Here is an 18,579-nt window from a genome sequence, read left to right on the forward strand (position 1 = left end):
TCTTAAACAAGTCTATTACACGATATATTTCCTTTATTTTTTACAGACATTTTTTTTTGTGAAGATACAGTTTCATGAAATTGTTATGAATGCTATTATATCGTCATAACCAGTTTGTATGACATTTTGATAACGCTGTTTAAGGAAAATTTCAATTTTCTGACGGTGATATATGATTCTGTTTATGTACGTCTCGCATCTTAAAAAGTGTGATGACCTGTGTATTTTATTTGATAGTTTGTTACTTTTAACTTTAATGAATGGAAATAAATACCCTTTTAAAACTTGTATCAGATAAAACTGCAGGCATGGAGTTACCTTAATATGAAGTCATTGGTAAAACATTTTGAAATACTATCAACAAATGAATTCATTTTTTTATTTTAAATGTCGCAGCCATTTTTCATCGTTGTACATTTGATGAAGTATCTCATGAATACATATATTACAGTCATTTATTATTGTTGTATATTTAATAAAGCATGAAGAATGAATGATGTCACTATACCTTTAATTAATGCATACGAAAAATAATCAACAGGATAGATTCGTTATGTAAACACTTAGAGAGGTAATACGGAAACATATGGGGTCCTTAAAAAAAAAACATATTGGGGGAAGGCTAAACTAATAATGTCGGGACAAAATGCCCTCAGTACCTGGTTGTCCCCTCATTCTGCTTACAAGCAGGGTATGTGTGTGATCAGTAATGCATCGGTTTAAGCAGTACTATTGCTGGTATCCGTAGCCCTCCACCACAAATTGCGACCTTTAACCTCCAATCATTATTGTCCATCAAATGTGTTGCATGTAATTGTCATGTTCAGTCACAATCAATATCGAACTCAACAAAAGTTTTATCACTTGGGTTTTCATGCACTCAGGGTGATTGATTTGATGTTTTCCGCCACACTCAACAATTTTTCAGTTATATGGAGGCGCCTAGTTTTTTGTTGGTGGGAGAGAGAACCCAGATACAATGCACCTGGGAAGAGACCACCGACCTTCCGAAAGTAAACTGGGAAACTTTCTCACTTACCGGCGCGAGCAGGATTCGAACGCGCGCCGACAGAGGTGAGAGGCCGTGTGATTTTGAGCGCGATGTTCTAACCACTCGGCCACGGAGGCCCTATGGATCATATCTGTCTATCTGTCTGTCTGCCCGAAACTATGATTATTGTGTCTAATACGAGATTTTAATATTAATTACTTTTATACTTTTTTATCCATTCTGCAATCGGAACTCCTCGAATGTCTCGCGCACTCGACATAGATCTCGGATGTAATACGATGGCATCCATGAGCGAATTTGATGCATTGCTGTGACGTCACAATTGACAATGCATCAAATTCGCTCATGGATGCCATCGTATTACATCCGAGATCTATGTCGAGTGCGCGAGACATTCGAGGAGTTCCGATTGATCCATTCTGACCAGGTGTGAATTAAGTTCTTCATATTTAGATCATCACCTGCCAGAATCTTCAACAGAAGTCATGATAGAGATGAAGTGGAAATTTTCAATGATATCAACATCAGCAGTGATGACATGTTCAGCTGTATTATAGGTGAAAGATGAAAACTAGAACATGTAGGTAGATGTTATATAAGATGGTCGATAATGTGTATTTGTAAAGCGGTGTATTGTTTAATGCACGTGAAATTTTACAAATGATGCGTATTAATGGTTGATTCATGTATAGCGCTGTAGCAACCACCAATGATGCAAATGCACCCGTAAATGTAAATTTTATCATTAGCGGATTTTATACATTAGTGTTTGCTACATAGCGCCATTATTCGAGTCCCCGATCTAACAGGGTGAAAAGTTTGCACCTTAACAATACTACACACATTATATCGGATAATTTGATCGTTTTCTTATCAAAACGTCATTCTTTATTAATCTATTCAAGTACATTCACTGTCTCATAGCGTGTACATTTATGACATAGATCTCAACGCACACGACGCGGCTTCCTTAATGTCGTCCAGACAAAGATTCTCAGGCACCACGCCATATTCAAGATCTTCGATGATTCCCACAAATGCATTTTGGAACTCTGCTAACATCTCGTTGATGACCTCCATCAGAGCTCGTGTGCCGTCTTTGTTACAGGTAGATGAGAGCTTGGCCACGGCCGCGGTGTACCAAGATTTCATATCACTGAATTGATAAAATCATTTAACAAGCATTTTATAACGAGGACGAGACTGTCTTTTCACATTGTATTAACCCTATTCTAGATATCCTACTGTTAACTCTCCTCAAGATATCCTAGTATTAACTTTCTTCTAGATATACCAGTATTAACTTTCCTTTAGATATCTTAGTATCAACCCCATCTAGATATTCTAGCATCAATTCTCCTTTAGATATCCTAGTATTAAATCTCTAGATATCCTAGTATTAAATCTCTAGATATCCTAGTATTAAATCTATAGATATCCTAGTATTAAATCTTTAGATATTTTAGAATCAACTCTCCTCAAGATATCCGACATGCAACTCCTCTCTAGATATCGTAGTATTGATTTTCCTTTAGCTATTATATAGTACCAACTACCCCCTACATATCCTACTATTAACCTGCATTCACTGGACTCATTCTTATTATATAGTACCAACTACCCCCTACATATCCTACTATTAACCTGCATTCACTGGACTCATTCTTATTACATAGTACCAACTACCCCCTACATATCCTACTATTAACCTGCATTCACTGGACTCATTCTTATTATATAGTACCAACTACCCCCTACATATCCTACTATTAACCTGCATTCACTGGACTCATTCTTATTATATAGTACCAACTACCCCCTACATATCCTACTATTAACCTGCATTCACTGGACTCATTCTTATTACATAGTACCAACTACCCCCTACATATCCTACTATTAACCTGCATTCACTGGACTCATTCTTATTATATAGTACCAACTACCCCCTACATATCCTACTATTAACCTGCATTCACTGGACTCATTCTTATTATATAGTACCAACTACCCCCTACATATCCTACTATTAACCTGCATTCACTGGACTCATTCTTATTATATAGTACCAACTACCCCCTACATATCCTACTATTAACCTGCATTCACTGGACTCATTCTTCAAGAGTTTAGGAATCAGATCCTGGAAAACCATCTTCTGGATCAGGTCGTCGTTCATGTAATCCACCATGATATCCAGTCCTGTAATGAATGTGTGATCGACATGTACATGGATGATATAACTGAATGAAAGACACGTATGAACTGAATAAAAGACACGTATGATACACCTGAATCAAAGACACGTATGATACAACTGAATCAAGAAATAAATTTCTGTATAGTTTACGTGTGACCGAAAGGCTCCGCAGAAATGAAGGAGATAAAAGTATGATATAAATGTATGATAGAAACACATGATATAAATGTATGATAGAAATATATGATATAAATGAATGATAGAAATATATGATATAAATGAATGTAATAAATGTATGATACAAATGCATGATATCAACTTGTGATATAGACATGTCATATAAATATATGATATAATTGAATTATATAAACATATGATATAAATATGTGATGTGAATTTATGATATCAATGTTTGATATAACTGATTAATACACATAAATAATTCCGATGTTATTTATTACAATTGTTTTGATTGGACAAACATCAAGCTGAACAAGAGTTTATACATCAATAAATCCGAAAACGCGATGTATTCATACACGCCTGAAAACAAATAACATAGTGCGAGGAAAGTATTCAAATTTTTGCAATCGTAAATAAAGTGAATGAATTGTAATTATAAGAATCAAACATTCTTTTTGAAGAATTTATCGATATGTAAACTCCGGACATTTTACTCACAAACTTAACATAAAAGTGCTTCGCACTTTTATTCAGTTTGTGAGTAAAATGTCCGGAGTTTACACATCGATAAATTCTTCAAAAAGAATGTTTAATCCTATAATGACATCATTGAATGATTATATATATTATGTGAATGATAGAATTATAAGAAATGATAAAAAATGCTACAAATGTTTGTTATAAATGAGTCAGGGGATGTTCAGTCATATTTATTACACTTCTAAAGGTAAATTAGGTCATCCTTGATTGTCCTTGACCTTGTGTGATCATTTGACCTAAAATAAAAATCCTCTCTGTATATCATCAATCTTTGTATAATCATTTAGCCTAGATAAAAAAAATCATCGATGTGAATAATCAATGTTTGCATGATCATTTAGCTTAGAAATCATTAGAAATCCTCTCAGTGCATAATCAATCTTTATAGCAAGCAGACTGTTTGGAAGAATAATCTACTTGGAATTCACAACAATTACTGATCATTCATTAGTACTCTGACCTACTTGCATAAGTGTTTGACGCAGAGGTCAATATCAGTAAATATATTCCCTCCTCTTTTGCGGGTATGGAATATGGAATATAGGTTATGAAATATGGAATATAGAAAATGAAATATAGAATATGAAAGATGTATGGAGAGTCAAATTAACATAAATTCAAATAACTGAAGATGTCAATTATTCGAAGATATCATAAATTCAATTATTGCTCTCTTTAATTGAATTAATGTGCGCATTAAATCTTTATTGCTCTCATCAAATGAATTAATGCGCACTTCAATTCAATTATTGCTCTCCTCAATTGAATTAATAAGAGCAATAATTGATTTAATGCGTGCATAATTCAGAATTGAAGATATCATTGATTATTTGAAGATATTTTTAATTGAATTGTTGCGCGCACCAAATAAAATGATGATATCTTCAATTATTTGTTTTTATGTTAATTTGGCGCTCCATAAATATGGAATATGAAATACAGAATATGGAATATGCATTAATACTTTATACAAAATTCTACAACCTTCTTGTAGACACAAATGAGGAGCAGACATGTAAAGACCGAATTAAATCTAAGTATTTACTTTTTCAAACTTGGTGAATGGCTTACTCACGGTCATTTTTGGGACACACAATTCTGTTCCCAAAAGCCAGAAACGCATCAAATTTCCAGTGGTTCTTCTCAGGAACACAAGCATTCATTTCCGAACAATTCAAAACGTTGACATAGGACTGGAATATGTCAAATGAGCTGAAACACAAATCACACAGAGTCATCACTTGAATTCAATAAGTATGAACAAATTCGGAATGCCCCACATTTCGAAGTCACATTCATATAAGCTTTTACGACGCATTCCAAATAACTAGTATATTTTTGATTCATGTGAATTTATATTCCACAGATTTTCTCCAAAGGTATTCAATTGTTCTTCGTAAAATCTAATAATGAAATAAATTTTGTATGTTCCAGGTATACCATATATTTTCTCTGCCTCATTTTGGTGACCTTATTTTGACCTTGTGGGTAGCATTGCCAGCGTTAACTATGTGCGACTCCATCCTTTCTATCACGTGTTGTTTGGCATCAGACGTCAGAGTTTGTATGAACACCACAAAGCAATGATATGACAGTCTGTACTCACCAGGTAAACTAGGCTACTGTTTGTATGAACACCACAAAGCAATGATATGACAGTTTGTACTCACCAGGTAAACTAGGCTACTGTTTGTATGAACACCACAAAGCAATGATATGACAGTCTGTACTCACCAGGTAAACTAGGCTACTGTTTGTATGAACACCACAAAGCAATGATATGACAGTCTGTACTCACCAGGTAAACTAGGCTACTGTTTGTATGAACACCACAAAGCAATGATATGACAGTCTGTACTCACCAGGTAAACTAGGCTACTGTTTGTATGAACACCACAAAGCAATGATATGACAGTCTGTACTCACCAGGTAAACTAGGCTACTGTTTGTATGAACACCACAAAGCAATGATATGACAGTCTGTACTCACCAGGTAAACTAGGCTACTGTTTGTATGAACACCACAAAGCAATGATATGACAGTCTGTACTCACCAGGTAAACAAGGCTACTGTTTGTATCTAAACGATATGGCGATATATGTTTCTACTACGAAGCAATTTTAGCATTGTCGGTCAAATATAAAAGGATATGTAAAGCACTAAGATGACCAACAACACGGAACAATATAATTCATCGTGATTTCTTCTCTATGCTTCTTTTGGTCTCTAAAAAGGATTTACAATGTTCTCTATCTTTTCATCAGTTTTTGAAATCGCCGCAGTAGTCTAGAGGTAGAGCGTTCGGCCCGCATGCGGAAGGCCGGGGTTCGAATCCCTGCCGCAACATACCTAAGTCGTTAAAACAGGCAGTGACAGTTCCATTGCCAAATACTCGGCATCAGGTGTAAATGCCACGGGTCCTCTGAGTTAACCTTAAAAACGGATGCCCCTTGTCACAGTAGGTGTCGTACGCTAAAGAACCTTTACTGCACAGTGACCATTTACGCCAAGCATAGGCCTAAATTTGAAGCCCTTCACCGGTATTAGGGACCTTAAACAAAATACAATCAATTAATCAATCAATCAATCATCTGTTTTGTTTTGTTTTGGTCCCCCTATATTCGATCATTTGAGAGGTCTGAACAGTGATCCCCCATCAGACACCCCTGGTGGTAGCCCTACAGCCCCAAACTGAAGACGGACAGGAAATGATATACATTGTTTTCATTAGTTCTGTTTCATTTTATTTCCCATAGTTTTACTCCGTTTACCTGATCAGGATATAGGGCTCACGGCGGTGTGAACGGTCGACACGGGATGTTTACTCCTCCTAGGCATCCGATCCCACCTCTGGTGTGTTCAGGGATCCATGTTTACCCAACTATCTATTTTGCATTGCTTATAGGAGTTATGAGATTGATCACTGTTCGTTACCTTCACCTCTGATAGAAAACAAATATGAAATCCCTTTGATGGATGTGGTTTTATTAAAAAAAAAATGGCTCAAAAGGGGTTTCTAAAGACTTTGTCAAACGACAACGAAAGATACCGGAGAATCTTTAATTCGAAAAAACAGCACGTGATCAAGCCTTCTCCGTGGCTGAATGATTTCCACTAACTTGATCACATTCACTCTGCAGAACAGACAGGACAGTCAACTGATTTGGGGAGGAAAACGTTTAATGGACTTTAACTGACCAACAGAAATGTTTAATGGACTTTAACTGACCTACAGAAATGTTTAATGGACGTCAACTTACCTACAAAGGAAACTAAACAATTTTGGTTGGAAGTGGACTTTTCGGATTTCGCCGCATTCATCACGTGACACATGTACTCGTTTTCTAATCTCTGTTACGAAGTCGAACTGCTTCGTCATGCGTGAACCAACAGGACATCCTTGAAAGTACCAAGCAGATATCATGCTGAATGTTATGATAAAATAAAAGGAAGTAAAGAGCGCAAGATGAAGACACTCCACACTCATACTAACATTTCAATCAGTTTACTACCAATCAACTACAGGCGCCTGAAAGATTCTGTTAGTATGTTTATTTTTCGTCGCTTCGGGATTAATTTTTCACACATATCAGTTGTAGGTGAAATTCCACAAATTTAGATCCACGCCTAACACTCAGTGATGGTTCTTTAACAAGACACGAGACCTGGCTTTTTTTAAGTTCTTATACGTTTAAGTTTAAGTCTACACCCTGTATTTTCTTCAAATATACTTTTACTATTGCATCCAAACTTTTTAATCATAAACAAACTTTGCAGTGCCTAGATATAGACCATATTATACCTAACCTACCTACGTGTTTTTGTTCTTCATCTTCTTTCAACTGTAGTCCAGTTGGACCTTTCATTACTGGTGGTGTTGATATAGTTGAAAATGAGGACCTCAAATTACTTATTCTAAAAGGTCCTAAATATAGAGAACCTCGGTCTTTCAATTAACGACAGAACTTCATCTCTATTATGAATTCTGTCGAAGATTATGCCAGACGATGGACTAAACATGAAAAAAAACTTGATACATTGTCAAAATGGGTTAAGAGCATAAGAGGAATATTAAAATCCCGTATTAGATATATTAAAACAAAAGTACATACCATCTATCCTTCTGTATTTAGTAAGCCAGAAGTGATAAAAGAATTAGATAGGTTACAAGAAGAATATGTTTTGGTTCCAGCTGACAAAGCTTGAAACAACATTGTCTTTGTTTGTAAGGCTCATTAATACAACTGTATTTTAAACGAACTTGGCATTATTTCCACTTTTGGTAATCGCACTTATACTTCAACTGCCCATTCAAAAGATGAAATTCTCTAAAACCATTCTTCAGTTTTAGACACATTCAATATTCCAGTCAATGGGTCGGATGAATATGAGTTACCGTACCTATACTGGAGTCCTAAACTACATAAAAACACTTATAAACAAAGATACATTGCTGGATCTAGTAAGTGCTCTACCAAGCCCCTATCTTTGCTCCTCATGAAAATGTTAACAGCTGTGAAGGAGAAACTTCAATCTTACTGTGCGACTATATATGCCAGAAGTGGTGTTTATCAAATGTGGATTCTAAAACATCCTAGAGAACTTTTAGTAAACTTGAAATCGCAAAATTTTTCTCAAATGACTAACATCAAAACCTTTGATTTTTCCACACTTTACATGACCATTCCTCACGATAAATTAAAGACCAGACTTTTTGATATCATAAACAGTTGCTTCTTCAATAAAAATGGAAAACGCAAATATTCATATCTAATGACCAGTAATTCAAAAATTTCTTTGTTAAACACCACTCTGATTCCACGCACAAGTACTCTGAAGTTGAAATGAAAATATGCTAGAGTTACTCATTGACAATATCATCGTGGTCTTTTGTGATCAGGTCTTCCAACAGTCTATTGGAATTCCCATGGGCACGAATTGTACTCCTTTGTTAGCTGACCTGTTTCTATATTCATATGAAGCAGAATTTATTAAAAAACTTCTACTTGAGAAGAAAAAGCCTCTTGCTGTGGCCTTCAATTCGACATTTAGATATATCGACGACGTTTTGTTTATTAACAATAATAACTTTCATTCATATGTCGATTCGATATATCCCTGTGAGCTCGAAATAAAAGACACCACAGAGTCGTCCACTTCTGCTTCATACTTAGATATTTTATTGAAAGTAGATATTAACGGCAAACTGGCAAACTGACAACCCAACTGTATGATAAATGGGATGATTTCAGCTTCTCCATCGTCATCTTCCCATATTTATGGAGCAATATTCCATGATCACCAACATAATATGGTGTTTAATTTAGCGGAATTATTGCTCGCAAAATTTAGATTGGCATAATTATTCAGATTTAACTAGAGTGGAAAACGTAATGATTGATGCAAATTATCACGTCTTCCATTGTAGTTAATCACCTCACTTACCCCCAAAACTAGGCGGTGATGGAAAAGCTGAAAGGCTAAGATGACAAACAATAATCAATCTCATATATCCCACAAGGAACACAAAATAAAGAGGTGGGCAAACACAGACCACTGGACATTCAGAACATACACTTTACATGTATGAAAGGTGAAGATAACGAACAGTGATCAATCTCATAACTCCTATAAGCGATACAAAGTAGATTGTTGGGCAAACACGGACCCCTGGACACACCAGAGGTGGAATCAGGTGTCTAGGGGAAGTAAGCATCCCCTGTCGACCGGTCACACTTGCCGTGGGCCCTATCACATTTTCTTCCCCTCGCCCTTCAAGACGATAGCCAAGCATCCATCCATCCATCCATCCCTCTCTCTCTCTCTCTCTCTCTCTCTCTCTCTCTCTCTCTCTCTCCGTTACCTTAGTACTTAGTAATACTTACTCTCTGTGTGTATACCGCAAATGTTTCCCAGCATCAAAGCAAGTACAAAACAAATCTGCTTGTAAAAATGAGAGTTTATTCATATTCATATCATTTACGAACACAAATGGTAACGTGGAGAACTACGTATAAAGGGTTATATCAACCAATGAAATTGCATTTAACGGGTAGAATGAATTCCTCGAAGCATAGCGAATAGATAACAAATACAAAACACAAGTATGCGTTGTTCAGAGTGATGCTATTTTGCAGAGTTGAACTATATCATACTTATACAAGTATGTGTTTAATGTTATTCTTCATAGTGATTTCGTGGGATCCGGGTTAGAATATGACCTCGGCACCCCCTTGCTTGTCGTAAGAGGCGACTGAATGGAACAGTCCTTCAGATGAGACCGCAAAAAAACGAGGCCCCGTGTCATAGCAGGTGTGGCACGATAAAGATCCCTCCCTGCTGAATGGCCATAAGCGCCGAATATAGGTTTAAATTTTGCAGCTCTTCATGGGCAGTGGTGACGTCTCCATATGAGTGAAATACTCTTGAGAGGGACGTTAAACAATCAATCAAGTAATCAATCAATCATAGTGATTTTGTTTGTTTAGATTTAATCAATTCATACTTTCTCCAAGAATGGTTGACTTACCTCTAACCAGTACATGTTAATCTTGTGTTGTTCATGCGTTCCTCACTGGCAATAAAGCTGATAAATCATCTTTATTTGTACGAATGAACACGATTTACGTATTGGTCACGTTGCCATGTGTTAAATCATCAGTCTCCGCCTATTTCTCTCTCACATGAATCACTTCGCATAAATCACGTGATCGGGTACGGATTTGCATACAGCATCACGAAAAATATTGAAGCACTCTCCCGGATGTTTTATTACTGCGCATCATTTGATGACAGCTGTAACAAAGCTCCTAGACTGATACATATCTATTGGGGATGAAACTGATTAAAACTGGATATCATTTTGATGGCAAGCATCACAAAGGGCCTTGCTTTGTGCCATTATTCAGAGTAGACTCAAACTTGACCTGTAACATAATTGATATAAGTACATGTATAAATTTTCAATTCAGTAGCTGTAGGGATAGCCTGACAAGTCCTGAATTAGCGCATGCGTTAGCATTTACTTCCTGTTAGAGTCCTCTATCAACCAGAAAACAAATTGGGTTCACAGTATTTACACAGGGGCTCTGTTAACAAAATTCTATTCGATGTCATTTCACATATAACCAAATTTTTATAATTTGAACTTAATTCAATATTCTAAAATGTTCGAATTAAAATTTGTGGAAGAATTCAATAGTTATAACGAAGGTACATGTAGCGTGGTTGAAAGTCATATAGTGTGAATGAAAAGTTGAAATAGTATTATCAACGAAAACCAATAGAACGATTAAAGGTATTTAGACAGTGAAGACAATGAATGATAAAGGGGATTCCCCAGATTAGGACAAGTAGCCTTTAAGGTTGATCTAATCCCACTGTGTGTGAAAACCTACAGACTGAGTGAAAGTAAATAAAGATTATGGGGATTCCTGCGTAATCCCAAAGCGCCAACCATTTAATTAAGTTACAGTGTAGGGAAATAGAAGTCCCTGTGGAAGTTATGAGATTGATCACTGTTCGTCGTCTTCACTTTTGCATTATATATATTTCAAGCATATAAAACGAAACATTTTTATTTGTGGTGTCAATATAGCATATACGATAACAATTAAGACAGAAATTAATATACATTCAATAAAGAAGAATTTATTGGGACTGTGAATAGAACATTTAAATAAGTTGTTAAAGGATCTAGAGATCATTTTAGTATCCAAGCAATTGAGAATTTTAAATACAATTCACATATTGTAAAGAAACTGATAATTGATATTAGAATTCAGTAACAACAAAAACGAGAATTCTTTTTAGAAACTATGATGAAACAATGAGTTATTTAAAGAAGTGAAATATACCCAATATCATTAAAGGAATGTCGTGAATTTTGTGAGACGCATACCTAGAGACGCTGAAGAAGAAAAAAATAAAATACCGACTTTAGAATTTCATGAGACGCATTAGAGAAACTTGGGAGAAAAAGAGAAAAACTTTTTAGAAATTTACAAGACTCAAGTGGGAATCTTTTGGGAATATAAGCAACACTCTTTATAAGTTAAACTCTTTATAAGTTACACTCTTTATAAATTAAACTCTTTATAAGTTACACTCTTTATAAATAAAACTCTTTATAAGTTACACTCTTTATAAGTTACACTCTTTATAAATTAAACTCTTCATAAGTTACATCCTTTATAAGTTACACTCTTTATAAGTTACACTCTTTATAAGTTACACTCTTTATAAATTAAACTCTTTATAAGTTACACTCTTTATAAATTAAACTCTTTATAAGTTACACTTTTTATAAGTTACACTCTTTATAAATTAAACTCTTTATAAGTTACACTCTTTATAAGTTACACTCGTTATAAGTTACACTTTTTATAAGTTACACTCTTTATAAGTTACACTCTTTATAAATTAAATTCTTTATAAGTTACACTCTTTATAAGTTACACTCTTTATAAGTAACACTCGTTATAAGTTACACTCTTTATCAATTAAATTCTTTATAAATTACACTCTTTATAAGTTACACTCTTTATAAGTTACTCTCTTTATAAGTTACACTCGTTATAAGTTACACTCTTTATAAGTTACACTTTTTATAAGTTACACTCTTTATAAGCTACACTCTTTATAAGTTACACTCTTTATAAGTTACACTCTTCATAAGTTACACTCTTTATAAGTTAAACTCTTTATAGATTAAACTCTTTATAAATTAAACTCTTTATGCAAGGTGAAGATAACGAACAGTGATCAATCTCATAACTCCTATAAGCAATACAAAATAGATACATGGGCAAACACGGATCAGGTGCCTAGGAGGGGTAAGCATTCCCTGTTGACCGGTCACACCCGCCGTGAGCCCTATATCCTGATCAGGTAAACGGAGTTATCCGCAATCAAAATCAGTGTGCCAAGATCGGCTTAACAATCGGTATGCAAAACGTCAGACAGCATTTGACCTAATGATAGGTTGTATTGACGAACTAGATCGTTATAACGACCATAGAATTTGCGAAATGCTGACTTCAATCGAGACTGTTGAAACCCCTGTACCATCAACTTGTTTGTCAGTAGCTTACCTCGATTTAAAAACTGACTATACGCTGAACAAGCTCTTGCATATCGAATCAGTTGAGATATATAAACACCATATGCAGGTGATAATGGAATATTGCTACATAAATATGGGACGTTGACGATGGAGAACCTGAAATCATCCCTTTTGTCATACAGTTGTGTTGTCAGTTTGCCGTTAATGTCCACTTTCTATAAAATATCTAAGTATGAAGCAGAAGTGGACGACTCTGTGGTGTCCTTTATTACGAGCTTGCAGGGGATATATTAAATCGACATATGAATGAAAGTTATTATTGTTAATAGACAAAACGTCATCGATATATCGAAATGTCGAATTGAAGGCCACAGCGAGAGATTTTTTTCTTCTGAAGTAGAAGTTTTTGAATAAAATCTGCTTCACATGAATATAGAAACAGGTCAGCTAAGAAAGGGCACAATTCGTGCCCATGGGGATTCCAACAGACTGTTTGAAGACCTGATCACCAAAGACCACGAAGATATTGTCAATGAGGAACTCTAGCATATTTTTTATTTCAACTTCAGAGTACCTGTGCGTGGAATCAGAGTGGTGTTTAACAAAGTAAGTTTTTGAATGCCTGATCACTAGATATGAACATTTCCATTTTTGTTGAAGAAGCAACTGTCTATGATATCAAAAAGTGTAGTCTTTAATTTATCGTGAGGAATTGTTGGGTAAACATGGACCTCTGGATATACCAAAGATGGGATCAGGTGCCAAGGAGGCTTAAGCATCCACTGTCCACCGGTGACACCCGCCGTGAACCCCATATCTTGATCAGGTAAACGGAGTTATCTGTAGTCAAAATCAATGTGCCACAGTACGTCTAAAGTTCTCCTTTAAAGCTGTTAATGTTTTCGTGAGGAGCAAAGATAGGGGCTTGGTAAAACATTTACTGGATCAAGCGATGTAGACTATCTGCTGGATACAGCGATGTATCTTTATACAGGTTTCTATGAAGTTTAGGACTCCAGTATAGGTACGGTAACTCATATTCATTTGTCTCATTGACTGGGATATCAAATGTGTTTAAAACTGAGGCATGAATTTGAAGAATTTCATGTATTGAGAGGGCAGTTGGAGTATAAGTACGAGGACCAAATATGGAGTTAATGCCAAATTCGTTTTATTTGATGTAACCTATCTAATCCTTTATCACTTCTTATTTACCAAACACAGAAAGATAGATATATCCACTTTCTCTTTGATGTGTGTAATATTCCTCTTATAATTTTAATCCATTCTGACAAGGCATCAAGTTCTTCTTTTTCATATTTAGTTTATCGTCTGGCATACTATTCGACATAATTCATAATAGAGATCGCCAATTGAAAGAACAGGGTTCTCTGAATTTAGAGCCGTATAAAATGAATGACTACAGGTCCTTATTTTCAATTACATCGACATAATATAATATGAATAATAATGATATTAATAATGAGTCAATAACATGTCTATCAGGGCTATAGTAGGGAAGCATGTATAAAATGGTTTATATTTAGGCACTGAAAAACTTATACTTAAGAAATTGGATGCCAAAAATAGAAGCATATTTGCAGGAAATGCAGGGTGTGAACTTGACCTTGAGTTACGTATATGTATGTATTGTGTTTTTAAGAAATGATAATTAGTATTCATATTGGTGAAAAGCTTTATACATAAAGACAGATTATTGTACGTTTATACGTTCCTTGACAATTTTACTATAACAAATATTGACATACACATTAAATTCATAGCTATACCGTCAAATACTTGGTACAACAAAGGCAAAGTATAATGATGAACTTTTGACAATAAGTTACCTTCTTTCTACGATCGTTTTATAGCCTGTCCTGGAGAGATGACAGTTTTTATGAAATTTAATGACGACGTCCTTGTAGACAATAGACCCGAGGAGTGACACATGGTTATCTCCCGTTAACAAGATGACAAGTTAAATCCACGTGTTAGCTGATTTTTATGACATGTAATTTAACGAATATAAAATACAATACTTCTACATTCTCTCAATTTTGTATTCTGTATAAAATTTATCATTTCATCACTCTTCATTATTATGTGTTCATTAAACGGAGCAGTGAAGATATTCACCAATGCAAGTGATCATGCTGAAGTTGTAAAACTTTGTATGATGTATTTGTACGGATTTCTTTGTCTGATGTGTGTGTGTACATTTGTCTGTGTGATGTATGTGTGTATATTTGTCTGTGTGATGTATGTGTGTACATTTGTCTGGTGTATTTGTGTACATTTGTCTGTGTGATGTATGTGTGTACACATTTGTCTGTGTGATGTATGTGTGTACATTTGTCTGTGTGATGTATGTGTGTACATTTGTCTGTGTGATGTATGTGTGTACATTTCTCTATGTGATGTATGTGTGTACATTTGTCTGTGTGATGTATGTGTGTACATTTGTCTGTGTGATGTATGTGTGTACATTTGTCTGTGTGATGTATGTGTGTACATTTGTCTGGTGTATCTGTGTACATTTGTCTGTGTGATATTATGTGTGTACATTTGTCTGTGTGATGTATGTGTGTACATTTGTCTGTGTGATGTATGTGTGTACATTTGTCGGTGTGATGTATGTGTGTACATTTGTCTGTGTGATGTATGTGTGTACATTTGTCTGTTCTGATGTATGTGTGTACATTTGTCTGTGTGATGTATGTGTGTACATTTGTCTGTGTGATGTATGTGTGTACATTTGTCTGTGTGATGTATGTGTGTACATTTGTCTGTGTGATGTATGTGTGTGCATTTGTCTGTGTGTACATTTGTCTGTGTGATGTATGTGTGTACATTTCTCTGTCTGATGCATGTGTGTACATTTCTCCGATGTATTTGTGCACATGTACATTTCTTTGAGGCCAACCTTAAACAAAATTGTATGTTTGCAGAAGAAGCTGTTGTGTGTGGAATCAGTTGATAGACATAAACACAGTGTACACTTGATAATGGAACATTGAAATATAAACTTAATCCACGTACGTGTTATTGTTTGTCTTCTTTCAACTATAGTCCAGTTGGATATGTCGTTACTTGTGATGTTGATACAGATGAAAATGAGGAACCGAAATCACTTGTTCTAAAAGGTCCTAAATAGAGAGAACCTCGGTCGTTCAATTGGCGACAGAACGTCTTCTCTATTATGAATGCTGTCGAAGATCATACCAGACGATGGGCTAATAAATATGAAAAAGAACTTGATTCCTTCTCAATTAAATTAAGTCGTCCCATACAAAAATAGAGTAAAATACAAACATGAAATAGTCTTAAGTGTTTTATATGGATAATATCTAATGAAAAATATTTGAGAACGAATCGACATTTAAACCGATACCTCGTAAGCTTCCATACATTTTCATCGAGACGTGTTTATCACGAGACTATCACGTGACATTATGGATATAGAACCAACAAAAATGAATGTAATAATTACGACAGTACAACCATATCGGTTATATGCAGGCTAATTCTTTTTATATTGAAAAACAAAACCTACTTTACGTTATCTGAAAAGTCTTGGGAGCAAGTTCTCTGATCAAAGGACGAAAGTTTAAAATGCATCTAATGCACCATACTTTTTAATTTTCAGGAGTACGCAAGAGATTATCAGATACGGAAAGGGTTTTCTTTTTGTGTCAAAAGTTGCATCCTACACTTTCTGATATATCAATGTGATAAGAACATAAATACATAAACACCAAGCACCGCCATACACTGTACATCGTTGCACTTTTACATTTACTGCAGCTGGTCGTAATAGTCATGCAAATTGAATGCAGTGACAATCGGAATCAGATATAGGGGCGATTCCAAGGTAACAATATAAAATGAATATCACCTTCGCGCAAACTAGATATGATAAATGCTGAGTGATTTGATATGAACAAGAAATAATATATGATTATATGATAAGCATTTGACAAGAAATTTTTTCACGTATATTTCTTATCACTCGATAACTGTAGTAAATATCAACATACTATTATGACATTTTCCCGCGATACAACTACATGTATAAGAACTTGTACGTTGTGACGTACTTTTTTATTTTGACGTCATATGGTGCGAAGTATGAGAATTCTATGCAACGCGTAATCTAATTGGTCTAGACGGTAACAAAACTTCATATCTCCCTCTCAAACATCATATCTCCCTATGTTTTATGTTAAGCTTGGGTGAAATAAATTATTGTGGCAGTAAATCTTGTGAAGAAGATGGAAATTTGAAACGTCATTCTCAAGTTCATAAGGTTATTGGAAATCATTTCTTAATCGCAAAAATAAGAGATACGTACATACCTTTATTTTGTTACAATAAAAATAAGATAACTATCTAACTTTACATTTTACTTGTATATACAACACGGATATCGTGACTGTATATTTCATACAGCGGTTATTGTTTTCCTAAGAGGATGATGACATTTAAACGTCAGTGATAAGTGGTAAAAGGTGTTTTGATTGGGTATCTAGAAGGAAACTGATTTTGATAATGCAGCTCAGTAAAAGAAGTGAACAGGCCACAATAGCAGGACTGTGAGTGGCGTATGAATAATCATGAATGATAACGCACTTCCCTGATTTCCGGAATAACTATTGTACACACGATACAGTCCATGAAATGTGATTCATTTCCTAATTCAACGATCTGCTTCATCATTTAAAATGTATTTGAAATCTTGTTATAAAAAGTCAAAGATCTGTTATAAACGATATTTTTTCTTTCTTTTGAATGAGTCTTTAATTTATGTTTCCTCATGATGATTTGTGATGACAACTGAGAAATACAACTGAAAGGTGAACATAACGAACAGTGACCAATCTCGTAACTCCTATAAGCAATACAAAATAGAAAGTTGGACAAACACGGACCCCTGTATAAATCAGAGATGGGACCAGGTGCCTAGGAGGAGTTTGTACAATGTATATTATTTGCATGCAGACATCATACAGACATCATACATATTATTCCTTTACAATTTCACACCGACCTTTCTGTCCTTATGGAATTAATTTAACATATTTTCGTTCAGTGGCAGATTTAAGGGGGGGGGGGGCGCAGCCGGCGCCCATCCCACCCTAAAATTTTTAAATTTAAGGTAAATCGTAGTATTTTGTTTAGAAAAATGTACTAAACGACAATAAAAGCAATAATTTCTTCCACTCCCGGAGAAATAAATGGCAAAATCTTTTGATTTCTTGAATTACCTTATTGGGAGAACTTATTTTTTTTCCCCAAAACCCTTAAAATTTGTGTCATTTATTTCACCTTATCAAAAATGATAGAAAATAGTACAAATGACTATAAATAGGAAACATATTTCAAGCCCTATAAAATCTGTAAAATCCAGGTGCTTCCGGGGGCTTCGCTCCATGATCCGCTACCAGGGCTTCGTTCTGGACCCACTGGGGGTCTCAAGGCGGCCCCCAGACCTCCTGCCTCATAAAGTGGCGTCCCCCGTAACCGCAATTCCTGAATCCGCCCCTGTCGTTGTGTGGATAGATATACCACAATAAGAG

The 18,579-nt window shown here is 35.2% G+C and overlaps 1 protein-coding gene across 4 annotated transcripts; it reads right to left on the bottom strand.

Moving 5' to 3' along the window:
* Positions 1 to 1,859: 1,859 nt before the first annotated feature.
* On the bottom strand, positions 1,860 to 17,403 carry LOC125653808 (uncharacterized). Of its 4 annotated transcripts, XM_056145190.1 has the most exons (8): positions 17,359 to 17,403; positions 16,043 to 16,236; positions 10,466 to 10,862; positions 9,822 to 9,876; positions 7,197 to 7,335; positions 5,011 to 5,147; positions 3,112 to 3,214; positions 1,860 to 2,168 (listed from the first exon to the last, which is right to left on the bottom strand). In XM_056145190.1, exons 3-8 carry the CDS (start codon positions 10,478 to 10,480, stop codon positions 1,946 to 1,948), a joined length of 672 nt encoding a protein of 223 aa, XP_056001165.1. In that variant the 5' UTR covers positions 10,481 to 10,862; positions 16,043 to 16,236; positions 17,359 to 17,403; the 3' UTR covers positions 1,860 to 1,945. The 4 variants fall into 4 exon arrangements, with proteins under 4 accessions (XP_056001165.1, XP_056001167.1, XP_056001168.1 ...); XM_056145192.1 differs by lacking the exon at positions 10,466 to 10,862 and having other exon boundaries at positions 17,359 to 17,399; XM_056145193.1 differs by lacking the exons at positions 9,822 to 9,876; positions 10,466 to 10,862 and having other exon boundaries at positions 17,359 to 17,398.
* Positions 17,404 to 18,579: the final 1,176 nt, after the last annotated feature.

Source organism: Ostrea edulis, chromosome 7 (genome assembly GCF_947568905.1).
Source record: "Ostrea edulis chromosome 7, xbOstEdul1.1, whole genome shotgun sequence".
In the NCBI taxonomy this organism is placed as follows: domain Eukaryota; kingdom Metazoa; phylum Mollusca; class Bivalvia; order Ostreida; family Ostreidae; genus Ostrea; species Ostrea edulis.

What these genes read in the sequence shown, in the direction of transcription:
- LOC125653808 (XM_056145190.1), bottom strand. An exon ending in TGTGTGTCCCAAAAATGACC is followed by an intron (nt 3,215 to 5,010) that starts GTGAGTAAGCCA and finishes CATTCATTACAG; the next exon opens with GACTGGATATCATGGTGGAT. An exon ending in AATGAGTCCAGTGAATGCAG is followed by an intron (nt 2,169 to 3,111) that starts GTTAATAGTAGG and finishes TTATCAATTCAG; the next exon opens with TGATATGAAATCTTGGTACA.